At 38.4% G+C, this 23765-nt stretch overlaps 2 protein-coding genes across 5 annotated transcripts in view; one reads left to right on the top strand and one right to left on the bottom strand.

Moving 5' to 3' along the window:
* Nucleotides 1-19408, bottom strand: Syx8 (syntaxin 8). Of its 2 annotated transcripts, none has more exons than XM_071680869.1 (7): nt 19252-19408; nt 14480-14612; nt 10190-10332; nt 7512-7639; nt 7169-7261; nt 6546-6647; nt 1-1693 (listed from the first exon to the last, which is right to left on the bottom strand). In XM_071680869.1, exons 1-7 carry the CDS (start codon nt 19287-19289, stop codon nt 1635-1637), a joined length of 696 nt encoding a protein of 231 aa, XP_071536970.1. In that variant the 5' UTR covers nt 19290-19408; the 3' UTR covers nt 1-1634. The 2 variants fall into 2 exon arrangements, with proteins under 2 accessions (XP_071536970.1, XP_071536971.1); XM_071680870.1 differs by lacking the exon at nt 19252-19408 and adding an exon at nt 18214-18352 and having other exon boundaries at nt 194-1693.
* Nucleotides 19409-22675: 3267 nt separating this feature from the next.
* LOC139758988 (vascular endothelial growth factor receptor 1-like) overlaps nt 22676-23765 on the top strand; it is a 150500-nt gene continuing 149410 nt past the window's right edge. The window contains exon 1 of one of the 3 annotated variants that reach the window (XM_071680863.1): nt 22676-23304. The gene's annotated coding sequence lies outside the window, so the exon portion shown is untranslated. The remainder of the gene's footprint in view (nt 23305-23765) is intronic. The other 2 variants (XM_071680868.1, XM_071680862.1) reach the window with 2 other exon arrangements.

The following is a 23765-nucleotide window of genomic DNA, read 5'->3' as shown; positions in this document are numbered from 1 at the left end:
ATTAAAGTTGATGTTTATCAATGACACTGGTTAGTTTATTCATATCTATTGACATGTTACATGATCAGTAAATGAAAACGTAATTCACATTTTATACAGTATACAATCAGACATCCAAATTTTTCAAGTCGTTATAACAATCATAATTATACTTTCTGATAAATATGGAATTAAGGATAAAATAAACAAAGTATCAAACTTTAAAAATATTTACATCTATGATATGCAGTGAAATTTTCAATTTATTACATAAACCCAGGACCACTTTTAAGGGGATCCTCCATCTCTAAGGATGCACCACAGTCAGTAGTAGGGAAAGGATGGACCCCTTTGGAGTGAATTCTTCGACGAGATTGTTTTCCTTTACATCCACTGACAATGAGACAACCTCACTGAAGGTGACTTTTCACTCATGGCAAAACCCACTTACAGGAGGATTCAAGTAATGCCCAAGCAATGGAATGTATAGTCTATACATCACAGAATACTTTTGATGTATGTTAATATCATAATATGTCACAAGCTAACAATACTAACTCGCAAATATATGAATCTTTGAGTCAAAGAGAATATCCTTTTCTCCAAGGACTGCTTCAGAAGGAAAAACAATTACTGTGTACTCAGTATCATCATTGGACTAGATCCACCTATCTGCTCCTCCCAGTTTTTAGTACCAAAGACAAATTGTACTTTAAAGAAGACTCGCTTATACAACAAACTATCTGAAGGAACAAATATGACTTTCAAACCCTTAACAACAGATCACTTTTCTTATATCAATAAAATCAACCACTCAGACAATGCTGTCAGCATGAACGTAATACAGTGTAAAATATGATCAGAAATATTTAAACCTATTCATAAATACAGAACAAACATGATCAATATGGGATTTATTGATTATACATACACATGTCTATTAACAAATTTCATAAGCAAAAAGGCAAGAGATACCTTCTGTAAAGATTGAAAAATTCTGATTACAAATGTTAGAGAGCTTATGTGTTTCAAGACGTTAATTAATACACAGATGCTTGATAACTTTGTGAAATACTCTTCATAACCCTTTTGCTTTATTATATAGGGTGAAACTGCTGACTGGATGAATAAATTATAATATTTGGTAATGGTAAAGCATTATTCAGTGCAGCATAACAATATGTTTGGGATTTTGTCCCTGGTAAGCCTAAAGTACAGACCTAAATGACCAAATGTACAAGGGAACTGCTTAAAATTACACACTATGCTAGTACAGATTAAACTTAAATGAGCACATATCCCTTCATCTGTGATCACAAAGGATTACAGCATGGCATCAGTTTGGGTCATCAGTATGCTAAATACCTACTTTGGTAAAAAACAAATAGTTTAGACGGTTGTGTATTCCAAATAATACCGCTGAACATCAACTAAGATTAACCCCATTAAAAAAGCTGCTTAGATTGCTGGATACAATTTTTTTGTTACATACAAAAGACCAATACAAAATTTTAAATTCAGTATACACTGTACTAGAGGCACTGAGATAAACTTATTTCTGTACATCAGAGACATTTTCATATAACCATATACCATTTCATGACACAAACAGTGGTGTAACAAATTACAAAATATACTTTACTGCATGAATCCAGCTACCAAAGAGCAACAATAACTATGGCCATGAAGAGAAGAGCTATCACCAGCCAGTATGCTGTAAAGAAGAAAAGATTAAGATCATAACAGAGAAAATTCCTTTAATCTGCCATACTGTTAGTAGATGATGATATAGTTAGGAACTACTAACACGAAAAAGTTACACGTTTAATTAGCATGAAGATTTCTACCTTTAAAGCTGGAGAGCACATATACAAGTCTTGATCACATCGGGTATACTGACATCTACACACCTTCTAAATGGTAGTACTCACAACATGTACCAAAGAATATTGCGAGTTGGTTTGGCTGTTATATAACTGAGGCAGTAACCAAATGCTTATTTTTTTTTTTTTTTTTTTTTTTTTATACTTTGTCGCTGTCTCCCGCGTTTGCGAGGTAGCGCAAGGAAACAGACGAAAGAAATGGCCCAGCCCCCCCCCCCCCATACACATGTACATACACACGTCCACACACGCAAATATACATACCTACACAGCTTTCCATGGTTTACCCCAGACGCTTCACATGCCTTGCTTCAATCCACTGACAGCACGTCAACCCCTGTATACCACATGACTCCAATTCACTCTATTTCTTGCCCTCCTTTCACCCTCCTGCATGTTCAGGCCCCGATCACACAAAATCTTTTTCACTCCATCTTTCCACCTCCAATTTGGTCTCCCTCTTCTCCTCGTTCCCTCCACCTCCGACACATATATCCTCTTGGTCAATCTCTCCTCACTCATTCTCTCCATGTGCCCAAACCATTTCAAAACACCCTCTTCTGCTCTCTCAACCACGCTCTTTTTATTTCCACACATCTCTCTTACCCTTACGTTACTTACTCGATCAAACCACCTCACACCACACATTGTCCTCAAACATCTCATTTCCAGCACATCCATCCTCCTGCGCACATCTCTATCCATAGCCCACGCCTCGCAACCATACAGCATTGTTGGAACCACTATTCCCTCAAACATACCCATTTTTGCTTTCCGAGATAATGTTCTCGACTTCCACACATTTTTCAAGGCTCCCAAAATTTTCGCCCCCTCCCCCACCCTATGATCCACTTCCGCTTCCATGGTTCCATCCGCTGACAGATCCACTCCCAGATATCTAAAGCACTTCACTTCCTCCAGTTTTTCTCCATTCAAACTCACCTCCCAATTGACTTGACCCTCACCCCTACTGTACCTAATAACCTTGCTCTTATTCACATTTACTCTCAACTTTCTTCTTCCACACACTTTACCAAACTCAGTCACCAGCTTCTGCAGTTTCTCACATGAATCAGCCACCAGCGCTGTATCATCAGCGAACAACAATTGACTCACTTCCCAAGCTCTCTCATCCCCAACAGACTTCATACTTGCCCCTCTTTCCAGGACTCTTGCATTTACCTCCTTTACAACCCCATCCATAAACAAATTAAACAACCATGGAGACATCACACACCCCTGCCGCAAACCTACATTCACTGAGAACCAATCACTTTCCTCTCTTCCTACACGTACACATGCCTTACATCCTCGATAAAAACTTTTCACTGCTTCTAACAACTTGCCTCCCACACCATATATTCTTAATACCTTCCACAGAGCATCTCTATCAACTCTATCATATGCCTTCTCCAGATCCATAAATGCTACATACAAATCCATTTGCTTTTCTAAGTATTTCTCACATACATTCTTCAAAGCAAACACCTGATCCACACATCCTCTACCACTTCTGAAACCGCACTGCTCTTCCCCAATCTGATGCTCTGTACATGCCTTCACCCTCTCAATCAATACCCTCCCATATAATTTACCAGGAATACTCAACAAACTTATACCTCTGTAATTTGAGCACTCACTCTTATCCCCTTTGCCTTTGTACAATGGCACTATGCACGCATTCCGCCAATCCTCAGGCACCTCACCATGAGTCATACATACATTAAATAACCTTACCAACCAGTCAACAATACAGTCACCCCCTTTCTTAATAAATTCCACTGCAATACCATCCAAACCTGCTGCCTTGCCGGCTTTCATCTTCCGCAAAGCTTTTACTACCTCTTCTCTGTTTACCAAATCATTTTCCCTAACCCTCTCACTTTGCACACCACCTCGACCAAAACACCCTATATCTGCCACTCTGTCATCAGACACATTCAACAAACCTTCAAAATACTCATTCCATCTCCTTCTCACATCACCGCTACTTGTTATCACCTCCCCATTTACGCCCTTCACTGAAGTTCCCATTTGCTCCCTTGTCTTACGCACCCTATTTACCTCCTTCCAGAACATCTTTTTATTCTCCCTAAAATTTACTGATAGTCTCTCACCCCAACTCTCATTTGCCCTTTTTTTCACCTCTTGCACCTTTCTCTTGACCTCCTGTCTCTTTCTTTTATACTTCTCCCACTCAATTGCATTTTTTCCCTGCAAAAATCGTCCAAATGCCTCTCTCTTCTCTTTTACTAATACTCTTACTTCTTCATCCCACCACACACTACCCTTTCTAAACAGCCCACCTCCCACTCTTCTCATGCCACAAGCATCTTTTGCGCAATCCATCACTGATTCCCTAAATACATCCCATTCCTCCCCGACTCCCCTTACTTCCATTGTTCTCACCTTTTTCCATTCTGTACACAGTCTCTCCTGGTACTTCCCCACACAGGTCTCCTTCCCAAGCTCACTTACTCTCACCACCTTCTTCACCCCAACATTCACTCCTCTTTTCTGAAAACCCATACAAATCTTCACCTTAGCCTCCACAAGATAATGATCAGACATCCCTCCAGTTGCACCTCTCAGCACATTAACATCCAAAAGTCTCTCTTTCGCACGCCTGTCAATTAACACGTAATCCAATAACGCTCTCTGGCCATCTCTCCTACTTACATAAGTATACTTATGTATATCTCGCTTTTTAAACCAGGTATTCCCAATCATCAGTCCTTTTTCAGCACATAAATCTACAAGCTCTTCACCATTTCCATTTACAACACTGAGCACCCCATGCATACCAATTATTCCCTCAACTGCCACATTACTCACCTTTGCATTCAAATCACCCATCACTATAACCCGGTCTCGTGCATCAAAACCGCTAACACACTCATTTAGCTGCTCCCAAAACACTTGCCTCTCATGATCTTTCTTCTCATGCCCAGGTGCATATGCACCAATAATCACCCACCTCTCTCCATCAACTTTCAATTTTACCCATATTAATCGAGAATTTACTTTCTTACATTCTATCACATACTCCCACAACTCCTGTTTCAGGAGTATTGCTACTCCTTCCCTTGCTCTTGTCCTCTCACTAACCCCTGACTTCACTCCCCAGACATTTCCAAACCACTCTTCCCCTTTACCCTTGAGCTTCGTTTCACTCAGAGCCAAAACATCCAGGTTCCTTTCCTCAAACATACTACCTATCTCTCCTTTTTTCACATCTTGGTTACATCCACACACATTTAGGCACCCCACTCTGAGCCTTCGAGGAGGATGATCACTCCCCGCGTGACTCCTTCTTCTGTTTCCCATTTTAGAAAGTTAATACAAGGAGGGGAGGATTTCCGGCCCCCCGCTCCCGTCCCCTCTAGTCGCTTTCTACGACACGCGAGGAATACGTGGGAAGTATTCTTTCACCCCTATCCCCAGGGATAACATACATATATATATACATATACACACACACACACACACACACACACATAAGAAGAGTGACAATGTTTTATATATTTTAGATATAGATACCTGATGAATAATTTCTGAAGGTAAGCAGTGGATGCACTATATGCATGAAGATCTGGGGCTGAACACAGAAATTAGCCTCATTTGGCAAATCAGCTTTGTATGTGATGTGAACAAGAAGCACTTCCATTATAAAAAAAAAAAAAAAAAAATTTTACTTTGGCCCATCAAACATGGTTTGAAAGATATATATGGACAAATTGAGAGGCTGAATGAATCTGATCCACTTTAAAGGGATGGGAATAAATTTAAAGATACTGGTAGTCCTCATTATAAGTGGAACTGGCACATGTAATTTTGCTGGCAGCATGTGTGAGAACCTTACCAAACAGCTTGTTATGTGCAAGAGAAATTCAGCCATGCAATCATTGTGGATAAGATGTGCAGTAGTGTGGTAACCACACTAAGTTTGTATTTTGTTCTGCACATATTTGCTATCTTTAGCAATATTACTGATACTGTTTCAAGGTGTCCTGCTATTTTATCCCCAAGCCCTAGTCCATCCATGATGTAAAAGCAAACTGCAAAATACTGAAGTTGGAAATTTTGAAGCATGTAAAAGCTGGTGAGAAGCCCTCTGGTTAAGTGTTCAGTCTTGGCTACTAATCCATGTGCTCTACCAAAAATGTAGAGAAGAATATTGAGTTTTGTATTAATCTATGCCCCTCTACCAAAATAAATACAAAATCAAGGAATTCAGTGTAGGGAAAGAATCAGGTATTAAAATGGCCCACCCTTGAGTTGCCGATGGCCACACAAAAATCATGTGATGCAGCAGCATGCTGAGTATTGCGTGGTCTAGCTAGTGGTATGGGCACACTCAAGCAGCCAGCGCTCAGAAGCAAAAACCAAAGTAATACCTATAGAAGAGGGATAGTGAACCAACGTTGCAGTGTAGGGCAAGGGAATTAAGTTTGAAAGTTAGCCTGGGACAGTTTATAAATCAGACCATTTTCAACTCTGTCAAGTACAGATGCAGAGCCAGGACCACCCCAAATGTGAGAGAAGTACCCCATACAAGGATGAATTAATCCCTTGTATAAATGGAGCAACTGTACAGAAGGGAAGAAGTTTCAACATCTAAACAGGACACCCAGTTTCTACATTCCAAAAGTTTATCGGATTTTTCTGTGCAATGATACTTACGCCATGTTCTTGTCGTTTGTGTAACTGTAGAGATCTGATGAGTTTCATCAACCAACTGGTTCTGTGTGTTATCAGTACGCTCAGCAATCTCATCAATTATGTCTGTGTAAGGAAATATCTGGATTTAAAAGGCTTTCATCTGTAACAAAGGAAGATTCAATTTACTTTTATGTCTGATCCTCAGATATGAAAGAAAAGATATCTATCCATTTAGAGTAATAAGCTACAGGCATACAATACTGAGATTTTCCCCGGCACCTTGCATCATGCCTGAAACAGCTGTTTAAAGTGCAAATCTAATCATTATTATATATGCTTCAAGTAGATCAGGACTAAGCAAAATCAAAACTGTTGATTATGAAAGTTTAATTGTTCTGGTATACAACAAATGTAGTCCTTACTTAATAAACAATGCAAGATTAATAGTACTTGAATGAAATGTAAACTGCCATCAGATGTACAGACGACATGCTAATATTTTAATATTCACTTAATTCCATTACCTTTGATGTACAAGTCTTGTTAAAAAAAAAATATTCATGGGCTACCTCATTCAAATTTTATCTTGCCAATTACCTTACACAGATATACAAAAGAGTTACAAAAACATTACTTGTATGTACCATTTTGTGCCTCTACCTCAGATCCAATGGCTGTAGCAATCCTCTTTTGTTGAGTTACTACCTGTGATAAAGCTTCAAGACCAGACTCCTGATCTGGAATAAAGAATACAGGTGAACTACCATTACATTTTATTCAAAACTTCATAGAGTGGATAATGGTTTTTCACAATTCCTTTTGATGTAAATCTATTTCATTTCTTATACCTTTATAGTAATCAATATTTGGTTCTAAAATTAAACTTTCTATTAACCATATATATAGAATATAAAACGATGCAGTGCAAGTATAAACCATTTCACTGAATACTAAAGAAAATCTAGAGATCGCTCAGAGAAAATATACCTTGACGAATGTGCTGTTGCTTTTGGCGTAGCTCATCTGTGGTGAGACCATCGGTATCCACCGTATCATCCTCCACGCCCCAACCAGATGCTGCACTCTCAGCTGGTCCTATTGACCTGAATTTTCGTCTAAAAAGAAAAAGAAAAAAAATCAGACATCAGCATTTAAACTCACAGACCACAATGTGAAAGTCCTCTCACATCATAATGACCTTACAATCCAATTACAGCAACAATATAATGCATTCAAAAAAAGACTGGCTCACTCAAAACAAGAATTTCTACAACCCCACGGATATCCATCATCATCCTCTTAACCCCTGACAGATGTGAATCCCAACTGCACCCTCCCATCACCATGACTGGTCAAGAAGATATACAGAGTACAATAAAAGGTATAAAGAGGTATGGTAGATTGCAGAAGAGGCTGACATGTAGTGAAAGAAATGATAAATGATTTGTATATATCGGATGAAAATGCCAAAAGAATAATTGGGGAGAGGATGCAGTGGAAGCATTTTGTGTATGGAAGTGGTTGTAATAGAGACCACAATCACACTTGAATGAACTTAGCATCTAAAGTGAAGAAGAAAGAATTATTTTGTGTAGCACTTAGCATTGCTGACTGTGTTGCATTCAATAAGTACCCGAAGTTGAGAGCATAGTTTCAAAAGCTGGCAGCAGCATTCAGTCCACAGTCAACCCAACTATTCATCTTATCAAAGGGGTTGGCAGGTAAACTGGGTACGTGGCTGAGCCTAGGATATACACAGCAAAAATGAGATTGCCTTGATTAGGGTCACCCATGCTGTTTCGACTATTAAAAAAAAACTAACACACAGGGCAAGGGTAGAAGAAATGTGTTTCATATACTGATTTCAAAAGTTTATTCTCAAGAGAAAAGGGACCCCTCCTCAATATAGTGAGCTGTCTACATTGCAAATAACATCAATTGAAACTGAGTGTCGCTATATATGAAGTTAGTGTCGTGAGCTTTACGAGTTCAGTATGTATGTGAATACTACAATGCATAATGAAAGGAACTAGTTGACTTACCCATTTATATAGCTTCACCATGAGACTTAACAACAGATTCAGAACTTAGGAAGGAAAGCAATGTGAATAAAATACTGAAATGACATGTAAATGAAAGATCAGAATTAAAATGGACCCACTTAGAGACTCAGTAGGAAAACACTTGCCCGTAGGAAAACACTTGCCCGAGCCAATGTCAGGACACTTGTATGATGTGGATGCTGCATGTACCTGATCCACCCAGTTAAAGTGGGAATAGAAATAATAGAAACAGGCTTTTTTGTCATGAAAGTGGAACCATGGATAAGAGAATTGCTCTTTGGTGGAAAAGGTGGAGAACAGATAGCTTCACTCCAAAAAGAATGGATCTAGCCAAGATTAGAGGAAAAAGTGAAGACACTGAATGTGAAATTTCAGGAGAATGTTAACATAAAGAATATGTAGGGTCCATCCAAATCAGCCCCACAGTTGTGCTAAATTATGGTGACAACATTTGGAAATGGAGGCTAACGTACATTCTGCAGAAAACAGGTAAATAACTAAGGATTCTCAAGGTAATGATGAACTGACACTTATGAATGTTGAGGAATAAGTGAACAACTAACATCTTATATGTTGGGCAGGATTATGCACAGATCATCTGTCCACAAATGCAGTTAAGCCATATACGTAACAAATGTACTTGGTTCATTACAATTAATATGGACAGTTTTAAAGATACATGATGATTTACAGACGTTTAAATTTAATGCTTTGCTTTCACTTCAATGAAAGAAATTAGAAAAATTGTCAAACCGTGGAAGTGGAAAAGTGTCATTGGATGGGAGAGGTAGCAAAGGTTCCAGGAGCGCAGAAGAATGTGTGGAAAGAGAATGTTATCTGGGAGGGTAACAACTCATATGTTTGAAGGAAAAGTTGTCTCAACAATATTATATGGATATGAGGCATTGGCTGTAGATAAGGCTCTGAGGAGGAGGGTGGACGTGTTGGAAATGAAATGTTAGAGGACAATATGTGGTGTGAGGTGGTTTGATCGAGTAAGTAATGAAAGGGTAAGAGAGGTGTGTGGTAATAAAAAGTGTGGTTGAGAGAGCAGAAGAGGGTGTGCTGAAATGGTTTGGACATATGGAGAAAATGAGTGAGGAAAGATTGACAAAGAGGACATATGTGTCTGTAGTGGAGAGAACTAAGAGACTAAATTGGAGATGGAAGGATGGAGTGGAAAAGATTTTCAGTAATTGAGACCTGAACTTGCAGGAGAGTAAAAGGCGTGCATGGGATAGAGTGAACTGGAACATTGTGGTATACTGAGGTCAACAAGCTGTCAGCGGGCTGAACCAGAGCATGTGAAGCATTCGGGATAAACCATGGAAAGGTCTGTGAGGCATGGTTGTGGATAGGGATCTGTGGTTTTGGTGGATTACAAATGACAGCCAGAGAATGGATGTGAGCGGATGTGGCCTTTCTTCGTCTGTTCCTAGTGCCACCTTGCTAATGTGGGAAACAGCGAAAATTGCATGTATAGTGCTCACTGAAGAAAATTTCTGAAACTCATTTTTTGTTACACACTTAAATCAACATGAGATCTCACCCCCTCATGTGTAACACCTACAGAATAAATTACCTTCATCTTTTAATACTAACTCATTAATATCCATGTGTGCTTTCTTAATGGCACTCTGAAACTTTTCACAAAGGCGTAATCGTCTCTCACTTTCTGCTGCTGTCAAATCCCTTAATTCCCAGCTGTCTAGTCTTGAAATTAAGTCCTCTACGTGCTTCTCTGCCTGAAAAGATATTTCAGAAATTAAATTTCTTCAGTTCAAAAGTTTCACAAAATCAGTGTCACTCACTGCATCTTCAACTGAGTACTTCATATTATTTAGTGTGCAGTCATTCATACCACTTACACATTTTTATTTCAGTTTCTAGTTTACAATCAGAGTTTGGCTTTCATTGTAGCCATTAATTAAAAGTTGAATCTTGATCAACTTTCTGTTCAGAGTTAAAGAAAAGTACAGGTACACCACTGAATTTCCGGCAACTGATGTTTCGGCACCTCCTTTAGTCTGGACAAAATTACGTGAGGGAACATGAAATTACTGCTGCCACCAGACTAGTTTACTGGGTGTGCTTATTTACATTCTTTACACTGCACTTGGTAGAGATACTGCAATTCTGTGAGATTCTTAGCTTATTTTGCACAAATTTAACCCTAGCTTTGGCTTGTAAGACTTATGAGAGTGTCACTTTTTGTGTCAAACATAAACACCAGTCCATACCGATCCAAGATAAAGTAGAACCGTTGAAAAAAATGGACCGTGGTGTTTCGGTGTGTTAGCTGTGTGACATCTACAGTATTGGTTCATCAACTGTTTGATATAAAGAAGCAAAGGGAGAAATTATTGAAATTTTATGCAGACATCGATTCTAAGAAGCAAATGACGATTAGAAAAACTATGAAAGATGGTAAGAGTACTGAGCACAATCGAGTGATGATGGAATTGTTTCAACAGCGTTGGAGTGATGGAGTGGACTTGTCAGGTAGCATGATAATGGACCAGGCTAAGTTGTTCCATAAAGAACTTAAATTACAGCATTTAATATTTGTTTAATTTAAATTTCTAGCAGTCCATGGTATACTTTAGATACATGGGAGAGGTATGATTAGTGGGTTAGAGGTGTGTTGATGAATTATTATAACGTGACCATGGTTGGTCCGGCAAAATGGTTAATCTAGCAAGGCTTCGGAACCAAGAGTGCCGAAAAATCGGTGGTGTACCTGTATCAGTTTGGTTTTCTTTGTTAATATTCCACATTCTGACAGCTGGTTTATTGGCACTTGTCTCATACACTCTTTGAACCACACAGACCACCAGAAAAATGAGTGAATGCTTGACCCAACAATACATCTATCATCCCTCAGGCATTGAGCCAGCCTACCTCAGACCAATATTACCAGTACAATGTAACAGGAAATACAGTACCTTCTCCAATGGGAACCATGTACCTTCTGGAGTGCATGCTAATTGCACACCAATTAAAGCCTAAACACAAAAAAGCAAAGCTCAGCAAGAAGGATAGGGGTATGCGTGGGGTTCTTCAGACAAACTAAGACAAATGAAATCCTCAACAGAATCTGCAATGACTGTCCTTCCAGCAATGAGATAAAGTCTGCAATACTTGAGGAATGGCTTTTGTTTCCAACATTGAAATACTGTATGACAATTTCTACAAAAATTTTCAGTAAATACGCATGGAATTAACCTTAACATGAAATAATGATACTACCCTATGACTGGTACATGATTTTGGCAATCATCCACAAGGATGCTGTCTTGAACCTCCTGAGGCTATAAATAGCTGTTAATTAAAAATGAATCAATTATTGGTCTGTAAGTCTCTTTTGCAGTAGTATACACCTCCAAAAGAAAATGTCTTGGAGCTTGGAATTTCTTTCATAGTCTTCAGTAACAGCAGCACATAAGACTTTGGGATCTGAGCCCATACTTTATAAAGATTTGGATGCATACTGCAAAAAGTGTGCACCACAGTAAGTATTCTGCAGGATGCATAATCAGACATCCACATGCAAAAGTGATATATTATGGTATTTTTTTCATTTTCTATTTCGTATAAAGTTTCCAAGTTAGTATACCGTTTCCATACTATAAAATGCTTCTTGTTTCTATGCTATGAAATGCTTCTTAGCTATTTGCCCATAACCTGTTGAAATGGAAGGAGTGGTGGGTAGGTGCCTTCTGTTTCACCAGCCTGTCTCTAAAGCTCAGGGACTTAGATTATCATTATTGTGCACAAAAAGATAACTTTCTTATGGATCATCAGGTTTGTTATCTATCCTTCCCATGTATTCCCATATTCATTTTCATCTCTGTGCCCATATCACCTAGTAAGGGCTTCATCGTAGCCACCCCTTCACAACTCTCTTCTGTGCTCTCATATGTTGGTGCACATTCTAACTTTCCAACCATCACCCAGACCTCATCCAAGAATTTAGGATGAAGCTTCTCCATTATCTCCGCACTATCATCTCCTGCCACATGAAATCCCTCCTCCCCAAATAGCAGCTGGGCACCACAACTACAATGAACCAACATGAACTTACATAGACAGCCACAAGAACAGCTCCATCCTAACCACTATGAACATCATCAACAAGTAGTGGACTGTATATCAACCTTCACCTTTATATTTACACAAAGTGTCTTTTTAACACCCAGCTTTTAAAGCCTTCTTCCTGCTGTTGTATTTTCTCAGAACATTTTCATATTTGGGTGAAGCTAATTCAGCAAAGTATCATTAATATTATTATTATTGTTATTATTATTATTATCTTGTCAGATATTTTTGGACATTACTCTTGATCATGCAGGAAATAGTGAACAGGTATAAAAAACCATCAATTCTGCCAATGCTGAAAGGGTTTGGATATATGGAGAGAATTAGTGAGGAGAGGTTGACAAAAGGATATATGTGTCAGAAAAGGAAGGGATAAGGAGGAAACCAAATTGGACGTGGAAGGATGGAGTGAAAAAGATTTTGAGTAATTGGGGCCTGATCATGCAGGAGGTTGAACATGTGCAAGGGATAGGGTGAATTGGAACAATGTGTTTATACAGAGGGTCGACTTATTGTTACTGGACTGAGCCAGGGCATGTGAAGTGGCAGGGGAAACCATGGAATCTGTGGGGCTTGGTTCTGGTTTCAGTGCATTACACATGACAGCCAGAAAATGGATGCAAGGGAAAGCTGCCTTTCAATGTCTGTTCCTGGCACTACCTTGCAAATGGAACTACATTCAAGTGTGAAAAGAATTATCCTCATCATTTTTTAATGCTTATTTGCTGGTTTTAGCATTAGGGATGCAGCGCCAGGAACAGACAAGAAAAGACCACATTTGGTCGCATCCATTGTCTAGCTGTCGTGTGCAAAACACCAAAACTTGTGATTTCTTTTACCAATATCTGTACACAGAAGAGTCTAAAACTGATTATTCTGTATTTGTATACACCTGGCTATACCTTTCATTATCTTGTGTCCAAATCACTTTTTTCTTTTAAATTGTTTCTCACATTTTCACTTCTCTATCTCATAAGCTGCAAGTCTGAAACATTGGAGACAAAAGTTTCTCAAGATTCTGGTTCCATTCCTTGAATTATACCCTTTGCAATTTAGATTTTAAAATGAAGTCCCTGATTCTGATAACCATGAATAGAAAAAGGAATGGAAAGTTGCTGGAAACAATACTTTTGAGGCTAATGACTTTACACTTATTAATCCACATTGATCAAAGAGAAATACATGCAGTTGCTGTATCAGATAAAGACTACATATGCTAGTTAAATAAAAGACAGATAACTTTGAAGGGATTAGTTCCAATATCTGACCTCAGTCACATCATATCCTTACAGCTGAAAGATAATAACTTAAAACCATTTTACATAAACTATGCACAGGGTAATGCCACAACAAACAAACAGACTGCTGGTTCAGAGCTAATGATATGACTAGCTTTGTCAGTACTACAACTGCTCCTTTCTGACACATGAGACAAATCACCAAGCAGTGATATACTAAACTTACCTTATAATCTGACAGATGAGATTAAGTGCTACAAAAATCCAATTTTCTCAAGAACCCCGCCTCATGTTCTATGTGTCACCTTACCACTAGTTTGTTTCATGCACCAGTGGCAAGCTTCAATTTTTTCAAGAACCCAGCCTCATGTTCTGTGTGTCACTTTACCACTGGTTCATTTCATGCACCAGTGGCAAGCCTTTCTTAAAATATACACCAGCATCAACTTTCTATGAACCATGAGATCTTTCCCACATATGAAGCAGGCATCTCCCAGCTTTCCATATTGGAGATGTCTCAACAACAACAATACTGCTTTAACATTACATGGCTCACCTGAGGTATGCTGGTTCTCAGCTTGTTTGTAAGTAGTGCATGCTGAACGGTGCCAACAGAGAACTGTCTTCTTTTAGTGACTGTTTCTGTCACCTCACGTACCATTTGTTCTATGTGCCCATAGTCAACCAGCCTGGACACATGAGTGGTAAATGCAATTGGAGTCACACAGATAAGATAAAAGAAGTTAGAAATCAATGTAGCAGTTGTTGAGAAGATGCAGTGCATGATTGGTTAAACAGAAGCTGTCAGTTCATCACAAACTCAACTTTACAAATAAATCGGTCATATCTGATGCTCATAATACTAAACTTTTCAAATAACTTGCAGTGAATAGCAGACACATCCTCAATAGAAAATGACAGTCAGGATAATTACAAATGCTTGGCCTATTTATTGATCACTGTCACTTTGTATACCATCAGAGTCTTCCTAACGCTGTTATTTCCAATCTTCTCTACCAATACCTATATGGCATCCAACTTTACGTTTGTTTAAAGTGATGCTGGAAATATTACAAGCACAAACATAAAGCCGTCCAATACTACCCAGTCATGTATTATGTTCTCCTTTAAAGAAACTTGAAAAAGAAATTGGAAAAAAATTGTCAACAGTAAGTGCAATGAATAATGACTACAGTGTTTCACATCTATCTATATATTTATCTATCTACATATAGGTGTTACCAGTCACTGCCTGCTTAAGGTTACTCTGCAAGTGAAAGTAACCTTTGGCAAGGCTGTTTCATTGTTAGTTGATAGAGTTCAGTCTTGTTATAGAACTCATCAAAGAGCTTTTCACTTAAAAGAAATCCACTCTATTTTTGCTAGCGAGTGTAATGCAGCCTTAATGCTGTGGAAGTCCTGGGGTTATAGCCCCGGGGCAGTTTCATAAAAGGGCTCGTACTGTCCCTGCCACCGAGTGTAAGAGTTGTGAAGCTGTAGGATCCCCCTAGATAAGGGGTCCTGGGATTGATTACTGGTATACTACTACTGTTACTACTACTATTGCTGATAATACTAAAACTGTCCTAATATATATATATATATATATATTATATATATATATATATATATATATATATATATATATATATATATATATATATATATATATATATATATTACAAGTGGTCACAATAGTGCACGTGATCTATGATTAGCTGATAACTACAAGGAAAATGAAACACGATAAGTTCCAAAGTGCACTTCCGTGTAAGGATCACATCATCAGGGGAGATACAAGAATGAGATAGAAGACATAGAACAATCAGTTAATATACAAGGAAGAGACATAGCTGAGATGCCATTGGTAAACAAGCATTACAGGATGGTGGTCTTCAGGTCTGGCATCATGCTTCTCATAAAATCTTATTATGTGAATAGGAAAGGGAACGGTTTAAAAATTTTGCCAATGACAAAGCTAACCAGTTTGTATAGACCTACATTAATATTAATGTTACAATTCTTTGTTTAAAAGGATCTTTAGTTATGTTAGACTTAAGGAAGATAAATATATTATAAGATCTGGACAGGAATCAAATGCTTTGATTAATCTTTAAAAATTATGACCATTGTATTGACTAGAGTAATGCAAATTCAGTTATTAACTATAACTCCTTTACCATGAGAGATATCACTGAATCTTCTATTAACAAATACACAAAGAAAGAAACTAAAAAAATTCACACACACAAGAAAACCATTTGTCCTGCTTGTCCATGGATAGTGGTTAATCACTCAAGAAATGTACATGCAAACAGTGAAAAAGCTATCTACTTGCACCATCACCATTACAGTCATCCATTAAAAGTTAATATACTTACATATTCAGCACAGCAGTGTGGATACAAGAACCCAGATCATTTCAGTCATGCACAAATAAAGACGAGTTCAGTGATCTTGGTTAAGCTATACTATGCAGTTCAACAGTATTTCCAACGCTATATCTTACGTTACTAATAATTATACAAAATAATCTACACTGTAAGGTATGAAAGCTATCAAATACCAATATTCCTTCCACCAGAATGTCATGTTAACGTCCAGTATAATTTTCGTGTATCTTTCATGAAGAAAACCTTAACAGTTCCTGTAACACCTGAAAAGCTTTGTTTTGTTATAAAGATGTCATATACTGTACCCATTAAACAATAGTAATATTACTGTCTAATGGCTAGGAACAGTCAAGTTATTTCATTAATTCATGCATTCCAAGCTGATAAAGATTATAATCCATTTCATTCCACTTAATCTTAGACGGAGCAGAATTGAATAATGTGGATGAATGCATTGTTGAGTCATCAGTGTATGAGTACATTGTACTGTATCATTATATGTATTTGTACTCCAGGAACCCTTTTATGGGACTCCTGTAGTTCTAAGGCTGCACCACAACCTCACTGGAGGTAACTTTCTACTCACAAAGTATCCTCATGCAGGCAGAGTCCAGTAACACCTTGTTCTACTTAACCTGTGTAGTTTATAGATGGTACAGTAATCTGAAGCAATTCCAAGTTCTTTCTCAGTGAACTGGTAAGTTTCATTAAACTGGTTATGAGTAACCATCAAAGTAATCTATTAAAAAGTGAAAAGTATCTAACATGACTTTCCTTATGCATTGTATTCCTGTTATTTACTCCTAATCCCCAACCCTAAAATGAGACTTCACTTGCCCACACATCCCAAGCACTGTAGTGCAGTGAACTCGCAAATTCGTACTGGTATATTGTCAATGGTACAAATTAAAAAGCTACAGCTGTACTCAGTTATCTTCTACCATGATATGCATGAAATTGAAAAAATTGCCTCCTATATGTAATTACCCAGAAAGTTAAGTTTATCCATTTAAAAAGCATGAGCTGGAATTTAATACCAACTTGTATAGATAGTTTACAAACCTAGAAAAATCACAAAGGCACAAAAATTTATGCTTTTGTTACTTGATGATTATCTTTATGTCAACCAAGCCTTCTCAGAGCCTGGAAATAGGATGTGATGACTGGTAAAAAAGTATGAGCTTCTGACATATTTATAAACATTATTCCGACTACACAATAAGTTACCCGTTTAGCTAGGCATCAAAACTAGCTTTGGACACTGTAATTTTGTTCTGCAATTCTTTTGTAGTATTTGGATAACAGAATAAAAGATCCGAAGCATGATTCAGATTGTTATATTTCATTCCATGATATCAAATAAAGTAAGGTGATAGTGGTTAAGGTTATGAATATCAAGAAGAATGGGGGATTAATCAATGTAATAATGAAAAATAACAGAACTTGCAAAACCCTTACCCAACCACCTCAGCAGCCACGATTTATCCCTAATTTGAATATTCTAATTGAAATATACGAGACACATCCATGACTGAGCTTACACTAACTGCTTATGAATGTCAATAAACAGACAACAGACCAAGTAGCTGTTCATGCCACCACAAACCTTCCCACTAGAACCAATGCCATGCAATCCCCAGCAGCCGACCAATATTATGTTGCTATATTTTAAATGTCTTCTGCAAGAGAAGATTCTCTTGATTATGTACAAAAAATTACTTTACAATAACTATCCCCACGTTCTCCTTAACATTCCCTCAACTCTAGCAACTTAATATCAGAAAATAAAACAACATCCAAGCTGCGCTTCATAACTTCTAGTCTAGTCCCCAAATACTATGCCAGCAAAACTTAATCACTCAAAAGCCCAAGCTTGTTTAAATGTATAGGTGATTACCTAGGCTGTTAAGTTAGGTTGGGCTATGCTAGGTTAATTTCTTTTTCCTGTGATTCCTGTTTTGTCTTCCTCAATCCTGATACTTCGTAACTCTGCCAACGTTGTGAGAATCACGTTGGAGATGCATTATTTTTCTTCTCCTCCATCCCTGTGCATCGTATCTGGTAAGAGTCACATACGAAAGTTTATTTGAGCTCCACATCTGAAGTCGATATGGTAAATGGCTAATTTTGTTGTAGATGCTTTATATAGTTCACTGTGATTACAGAAGCACCGGTAAAGCACCAATCTGTCCTATCTTTCTTAATGAACAATATTAGATAATGCAGTACTCATAGATTAGGGAAAATATAAGGATATTTAACATTAAAGTAAATAATACACATGTATAAAGTCAGTAGACTCTATTTACCTCCGTAACAATCAACATTAACCGTAGTTAAATTTTTCTCGTCCAGCTCCATCAGTGCCACGCCAATGGTGCTGGAGACGATCACACAGACGACACAGCAGAGAAAGACATGGAATCCCCAGCAGGAGAGGAATATAATATCGGTACATGTCTACCATCCTCATGGTAACTAGAACATACACTCCGGTTCTCATTAACTTTACTAAATGAATTATTCCCCCACATCTTCCCCTGATATCCGTAACTCTCACAACCACCACCTTATTGAACATTAAAAAAAATAGAATCAGTGACACTGAACTACACACCATACAAAACACTACAAATCCCATGTTAATGTTCAGTTAACAATGAGCAGCCACACCAGACGTCAACCCACACTGGAATTTCTAGCCATCTTGTCTTCAATTTATGATGATAAAATTGCCAGGCTAAACTGGAATATTTACCTTCAGGGAACACTCTCAAATGCTCCAAATGTGCCAAAAAAAAAAAAACCAGTTGTTGTATATAAGATAATGACATTCAGTATAACAAAGGAATACAACCCCCACAACCCCACAACAACCCCACCAGGTGAGGTTGTGTAAGGCTCCTACAAGGTGAGGTGGGAGGTTGTGTCTTACCAGCGGTCCTCAGGTGCGGTGGCTTGGAATAGTGGCATGACACTTGACAGCTCTGACAGGAGAGTGTGTGTGTGTCAGTCAGTCATGAGCCGTGGGGAGCTGCCTCCAGCGACCACAAGGTAAACATAACCAGCGAAGGAAATACCAGCGAACGTCCTCACCTTCACCGTGGGCTGGAGACACCACCTGGCGAACATTTGTGCTAGCGAATACGTGGAGCAATTCATTCATTCCAGGTGGATAAAACTTTTTTATATCATTACTCATATTTGGTAATACTCTTATTGAGTCTTTCTAAATTCGTCATATTGAAATAGTTTGATTTTGAGAACCCGAACGCTTTCTATTATGTGTAAGACAAATTGACTACTTTTAAAGTTTGATTTTGAGAACCCGAACGCTTTCTATTATGTGTAAGACAAGTTGACTGCTTTTAAACTTATAGCTTTGTTTTAAACTTATTATCAAACTTGTTAAGGTAAACTATATAATTTCTTAACCAATTTGGGAAGGTGATGATTTCAAAACTTTTGTAAATAAAGTCTGAGGGATGCAGATAGATAATTATTATTAAATATAGTAGTTACGTTTGATGTGTAACTAAACCAAGCCGTGTATTGTATGTAGGAGTGGTTTAGGATGGTTTAAGCCCAGGAAAACATATAAGAATCAAGGCTATAGGGAAGACGGAGAAAAATAAACCTACTGGCTTATTTGAAACAGGCTTTTTACATCCAGCTTTTATGATTATTTAAGTTTGAATGCTATTCCTATGACTAAAGGTGTAATATGTATTATTAGATCCACTATTAATATATTACTGCATTTATAGAACTATGCTCATTTGTTTGCACATATGTATGATTTGAATGTAATGGAAAAAAATCATTAATTCTTTTAGTAGAGTCAGAGACGTGTTTCTACATCTGTTCTCAGTGTACCAGTTTTCCCAGAGTTCCTTTTTCGCCTCTTGTTTAACACTAGGCCTTATAATCCCTTTTTTTTTTTATCTCTCTCTCTTTTAGCACATGGTCATCATGGGTGACTGGAAAATACGAGGAGAAGAAGAAGAAGGAAAATGAAGACATTAAACGGGGGTTTTCTGGCGTGTGTATGTAGACCTAACGCTTAAAGGTGGAAAGGGTATAGAAAATGGGAAAGAGATTACCACAGTTTCTTATTTGGAGGGAGGGGTGGGGATGGGGGAAGGTGGTATTATCATAACGGTCAGTCCTCATGTGTCTGGTCTCCACACATAAACTATGGCGGGCAGACGCGTGATATGTCTGGCCAATTAACGAGATGTAAGGTGATTCATTCCACTCTGGCCACTCTAGGATGAACGCCACCAAAACCAGATATATGAGCAGTGCACTCTAGCCTGGTTTGAAGTAGACTCTCTCTCTCTCTCTCTCTCTCTCTCTCTCTCTCTCTCTCTCTCTCTCTCTCTCTCTCTCTCTCTCTCTCTCTCTCTCTCTCTATCTATCTATCTGTCTATCTCTATCTATCTATTATCTATCTATTATCTATCTATCTGTCTATCTTTCCCTCTCTCTCTCTCTCTCTCTCTCTCTCTCTCTCTCTCTCTCTCTCTCTCTCTCTCTCTCTCTCTCTCTCTCTGTAGACATGAGACAACTGCTCACAAGAATAATTACGACTTTTGAGCTCACTCCACACAGCTCACTGTGAGGAGGCAGATCTTACTGATTTTGTGAGTTGGACAGAATGGATGATTCTAGAACGCTCAACTTGTTTATATAACGGTAGGGATGATAAATAAATGTCTTGAAACCAAGCGGAGGGAAGCGAGAGCCATTTTGAAAAGGGGTTTCAGCGAGAAGTTATGTGTTTTAACAGTATTGAATTTGAACTTGGGTTTGGTTCCCCCCCTCTCCAAATATTGTACCGGTCCGAATTTGGAGATGGGTTGGTGGAATGGTATGTTCAGTGAGAGAAAAAGTACCATAGTGAGTGCGGAGGGAAGAGGACAATGGGGTTTAATGTGGAGTTTATGTATATATGTGGAATGATGCACGTATAGTGGGTGTGTCCTGAGGTGAAAATAAAAAAAGGACATATATATAATTATAGACGATTTGGTTATGGTGGTCAGGAACTTTTGTGGTTGTTTGATCAATGGTTTCGAATCCTTAAGAGTAGAGAGAGAGAGTATGATGTACTGGGATTACCCCCAAAAATGGAACCTAATTAATCCTCTTGGCGTCCAATGAAATCTCATTCAGGAAAATTATTTCTACAGACGTGCAGCAAGCAATGGTTCATGTTAGTAGGGTCAAACACTAGAGGGGTGGTTGTTGTAGTACATTGAGGTACTGGAGGGAGAGAACTTGGGAAATATATATAGAAGCAAAATCTTAAAAAAAAGAGTGGAAAGAAATGTAGAATTACATGATTGTTAGAGTTAGGGGAATTCAAGATAGACCAAGTTAACAATTCCTGTTTGTATATTTAAAAACAGTCAACAAATAATAATCATAATAGTATAATGATTAATATTATTATTATGAGTGATAATGGAATATTATAATTACGATTTAAATTTTCGACAGCAGTAAGTCACATAAAGTTACATTATTATGTCTATAGTGAGTTTAACAATTGGTAGTAGAAACTGAATCCGATATACTGATACACTACAAAGAAGTATAAGTGATTGTAGTGGGAGTAACAGTAACAAGTGAAAGTATAAATAGCTGTGGTAAAAGTAGGTGTAGACGTTGGTCATATAAAAATATTAGTATAGATGAAAGTACATACACAACACGACCTCAGTGTGGTATGTAAACCTGGGGTTTATCTCTTGTGTTTACTTTTTACTGTTTACTCACAGTCTGTGGCATTTAATATTGCTATGTCGCCTACACATAATATTCCCAAGTGTAGTGATTGCTATTGTATTGTTAATATACAATGAACAACTATACTGTAGTGGAAATAAATGAGTAATTAATAGATCAATTGGAATTTTGGTGAAAGTTAAGATGTAGCCACATCTAACGTATATGCATGTATTTCCAGGTTAAAACCCGTATATTTTCCTTCTCCTCTCTGGCCGACTTTGTTATAGGATGGTGAGATATATAATATACAAGTGGGTTGTAAGCTTCATTCAACACGGCATATTGAAAAAATGAAATTCATTCATTTATATTAAAGTGATGAATAATATAATGTAGTTGGCAACTGTTTCATCTCCTCCTCCTCGTCTCTATGATGAATGGCTGTCAGGAACTACTCCTACAGTCGTTCACGTTACCTCTTGTTAAGTGTCCTGTAGGTACTGTAAGTACCCTGAAGCTAACGATGCGAACGACTAGGATAAAAATAAAATTAAAATTACCGATGTGGCACCGTCGGCCGGGGCGAGCGATGGGGGGGAGGGGTTACTCCGCCTCTGGCATCTAGTGCGCCTTGAGACGTGGAGGTGGATAGACGTCGTTGTGTCTCGCTCCTCCTCTTGTGTTAGGTGTGTCTGCCATTACAGGAACTGATAACGATCAAACCACCCTCCATCCCGCCATTATCACCTCTCCCAACGGCGAGGGAACCACGTCTTATCGTTCCCCAGTTCACGTCGGATGCGGTGGTTTGCCTGGGTCGCTGTACGTCGCTGGTCGTAAGTGTGTGCGGCACAGAAAACGGGGGGCGGGGAGGTGGCTTTACGTGCGTCACGCAGGAGGTGATGGTGACGTAAACCCTCAGACGTGTGTGCGTCACATCGCAGGAGAGGCTGTGCGTCACACACCGCAGGAGAGGCTGTGCGTCACACACCGCAGGAGAGGCTGTGCGTCACACACCGCAGGAGAGGCTGTGCGTCACACACCGCAGGAGAGGCTGTGCGTCACACACCGCAGGAGAGGCTGTGCGTCACACACCGCAGGAGAGGCTGTGCGTCACACCGCAGGAGAGGCTGTGCGTCACACACCGCAGAAGCTGTGCGTCACACCGCAGAAGCTGTGCGTCACACACCGCAGGAGAAGCTGTGCGTCACACCGCAGGAGAGGCTGTGCGTCACACTAGGACCATCTCAAGGTCGGTGTTCAAAGAGGAGTTAGTTCATCGATAATGGATAATTCATTTATGACTTAATTCATTTATCGTCCGACAGGGGTTGGCTTTATGTAGGGGGGGGGGGTCTGGTCTCTCCCCCCCCTGGGAGGCAGATCATACAAATCATACAAATTATACAAATCATACACATTATACAAATACAAATCATAGAAATACAAATACAAATCATACACATTATACAAATTATACAGATCATACAAATACAAATTATACAAATCATACAAATTATACAAATCATACAAATACAAATCATACAAATACAAATTATAGAAATACAAATACAAATCAGAAATACAAATTATACAAATACAAATTAAACAAATCATACAAATACAAATAATTATACAAATTATACAAATTATACAAATACAAATTATACAAATCATACACATTCTAGAACATGGTCTTAATGGCGGGCGGAA

Source organism: Panulirus ornatus, chromosome 32 (genome assembly GCF_036320965.1).
Source record: "Panulirus ornatus isolate Po-2019 chromosome 32, ASM3632096v1, whole genome shotgun sequence".
Taxonomy (NCBI): domain Eukaryota; kingdom Metazoa; phylum Arthropoda; class Malacostraca; order Decapoda; family Palinuridae; genus Panulirus; species Panulirus ornatus.
Note: the sequence above shows the minus strand (reverse complement) of the source record. Positions and strands in the feature narration are given on the sequence as shown.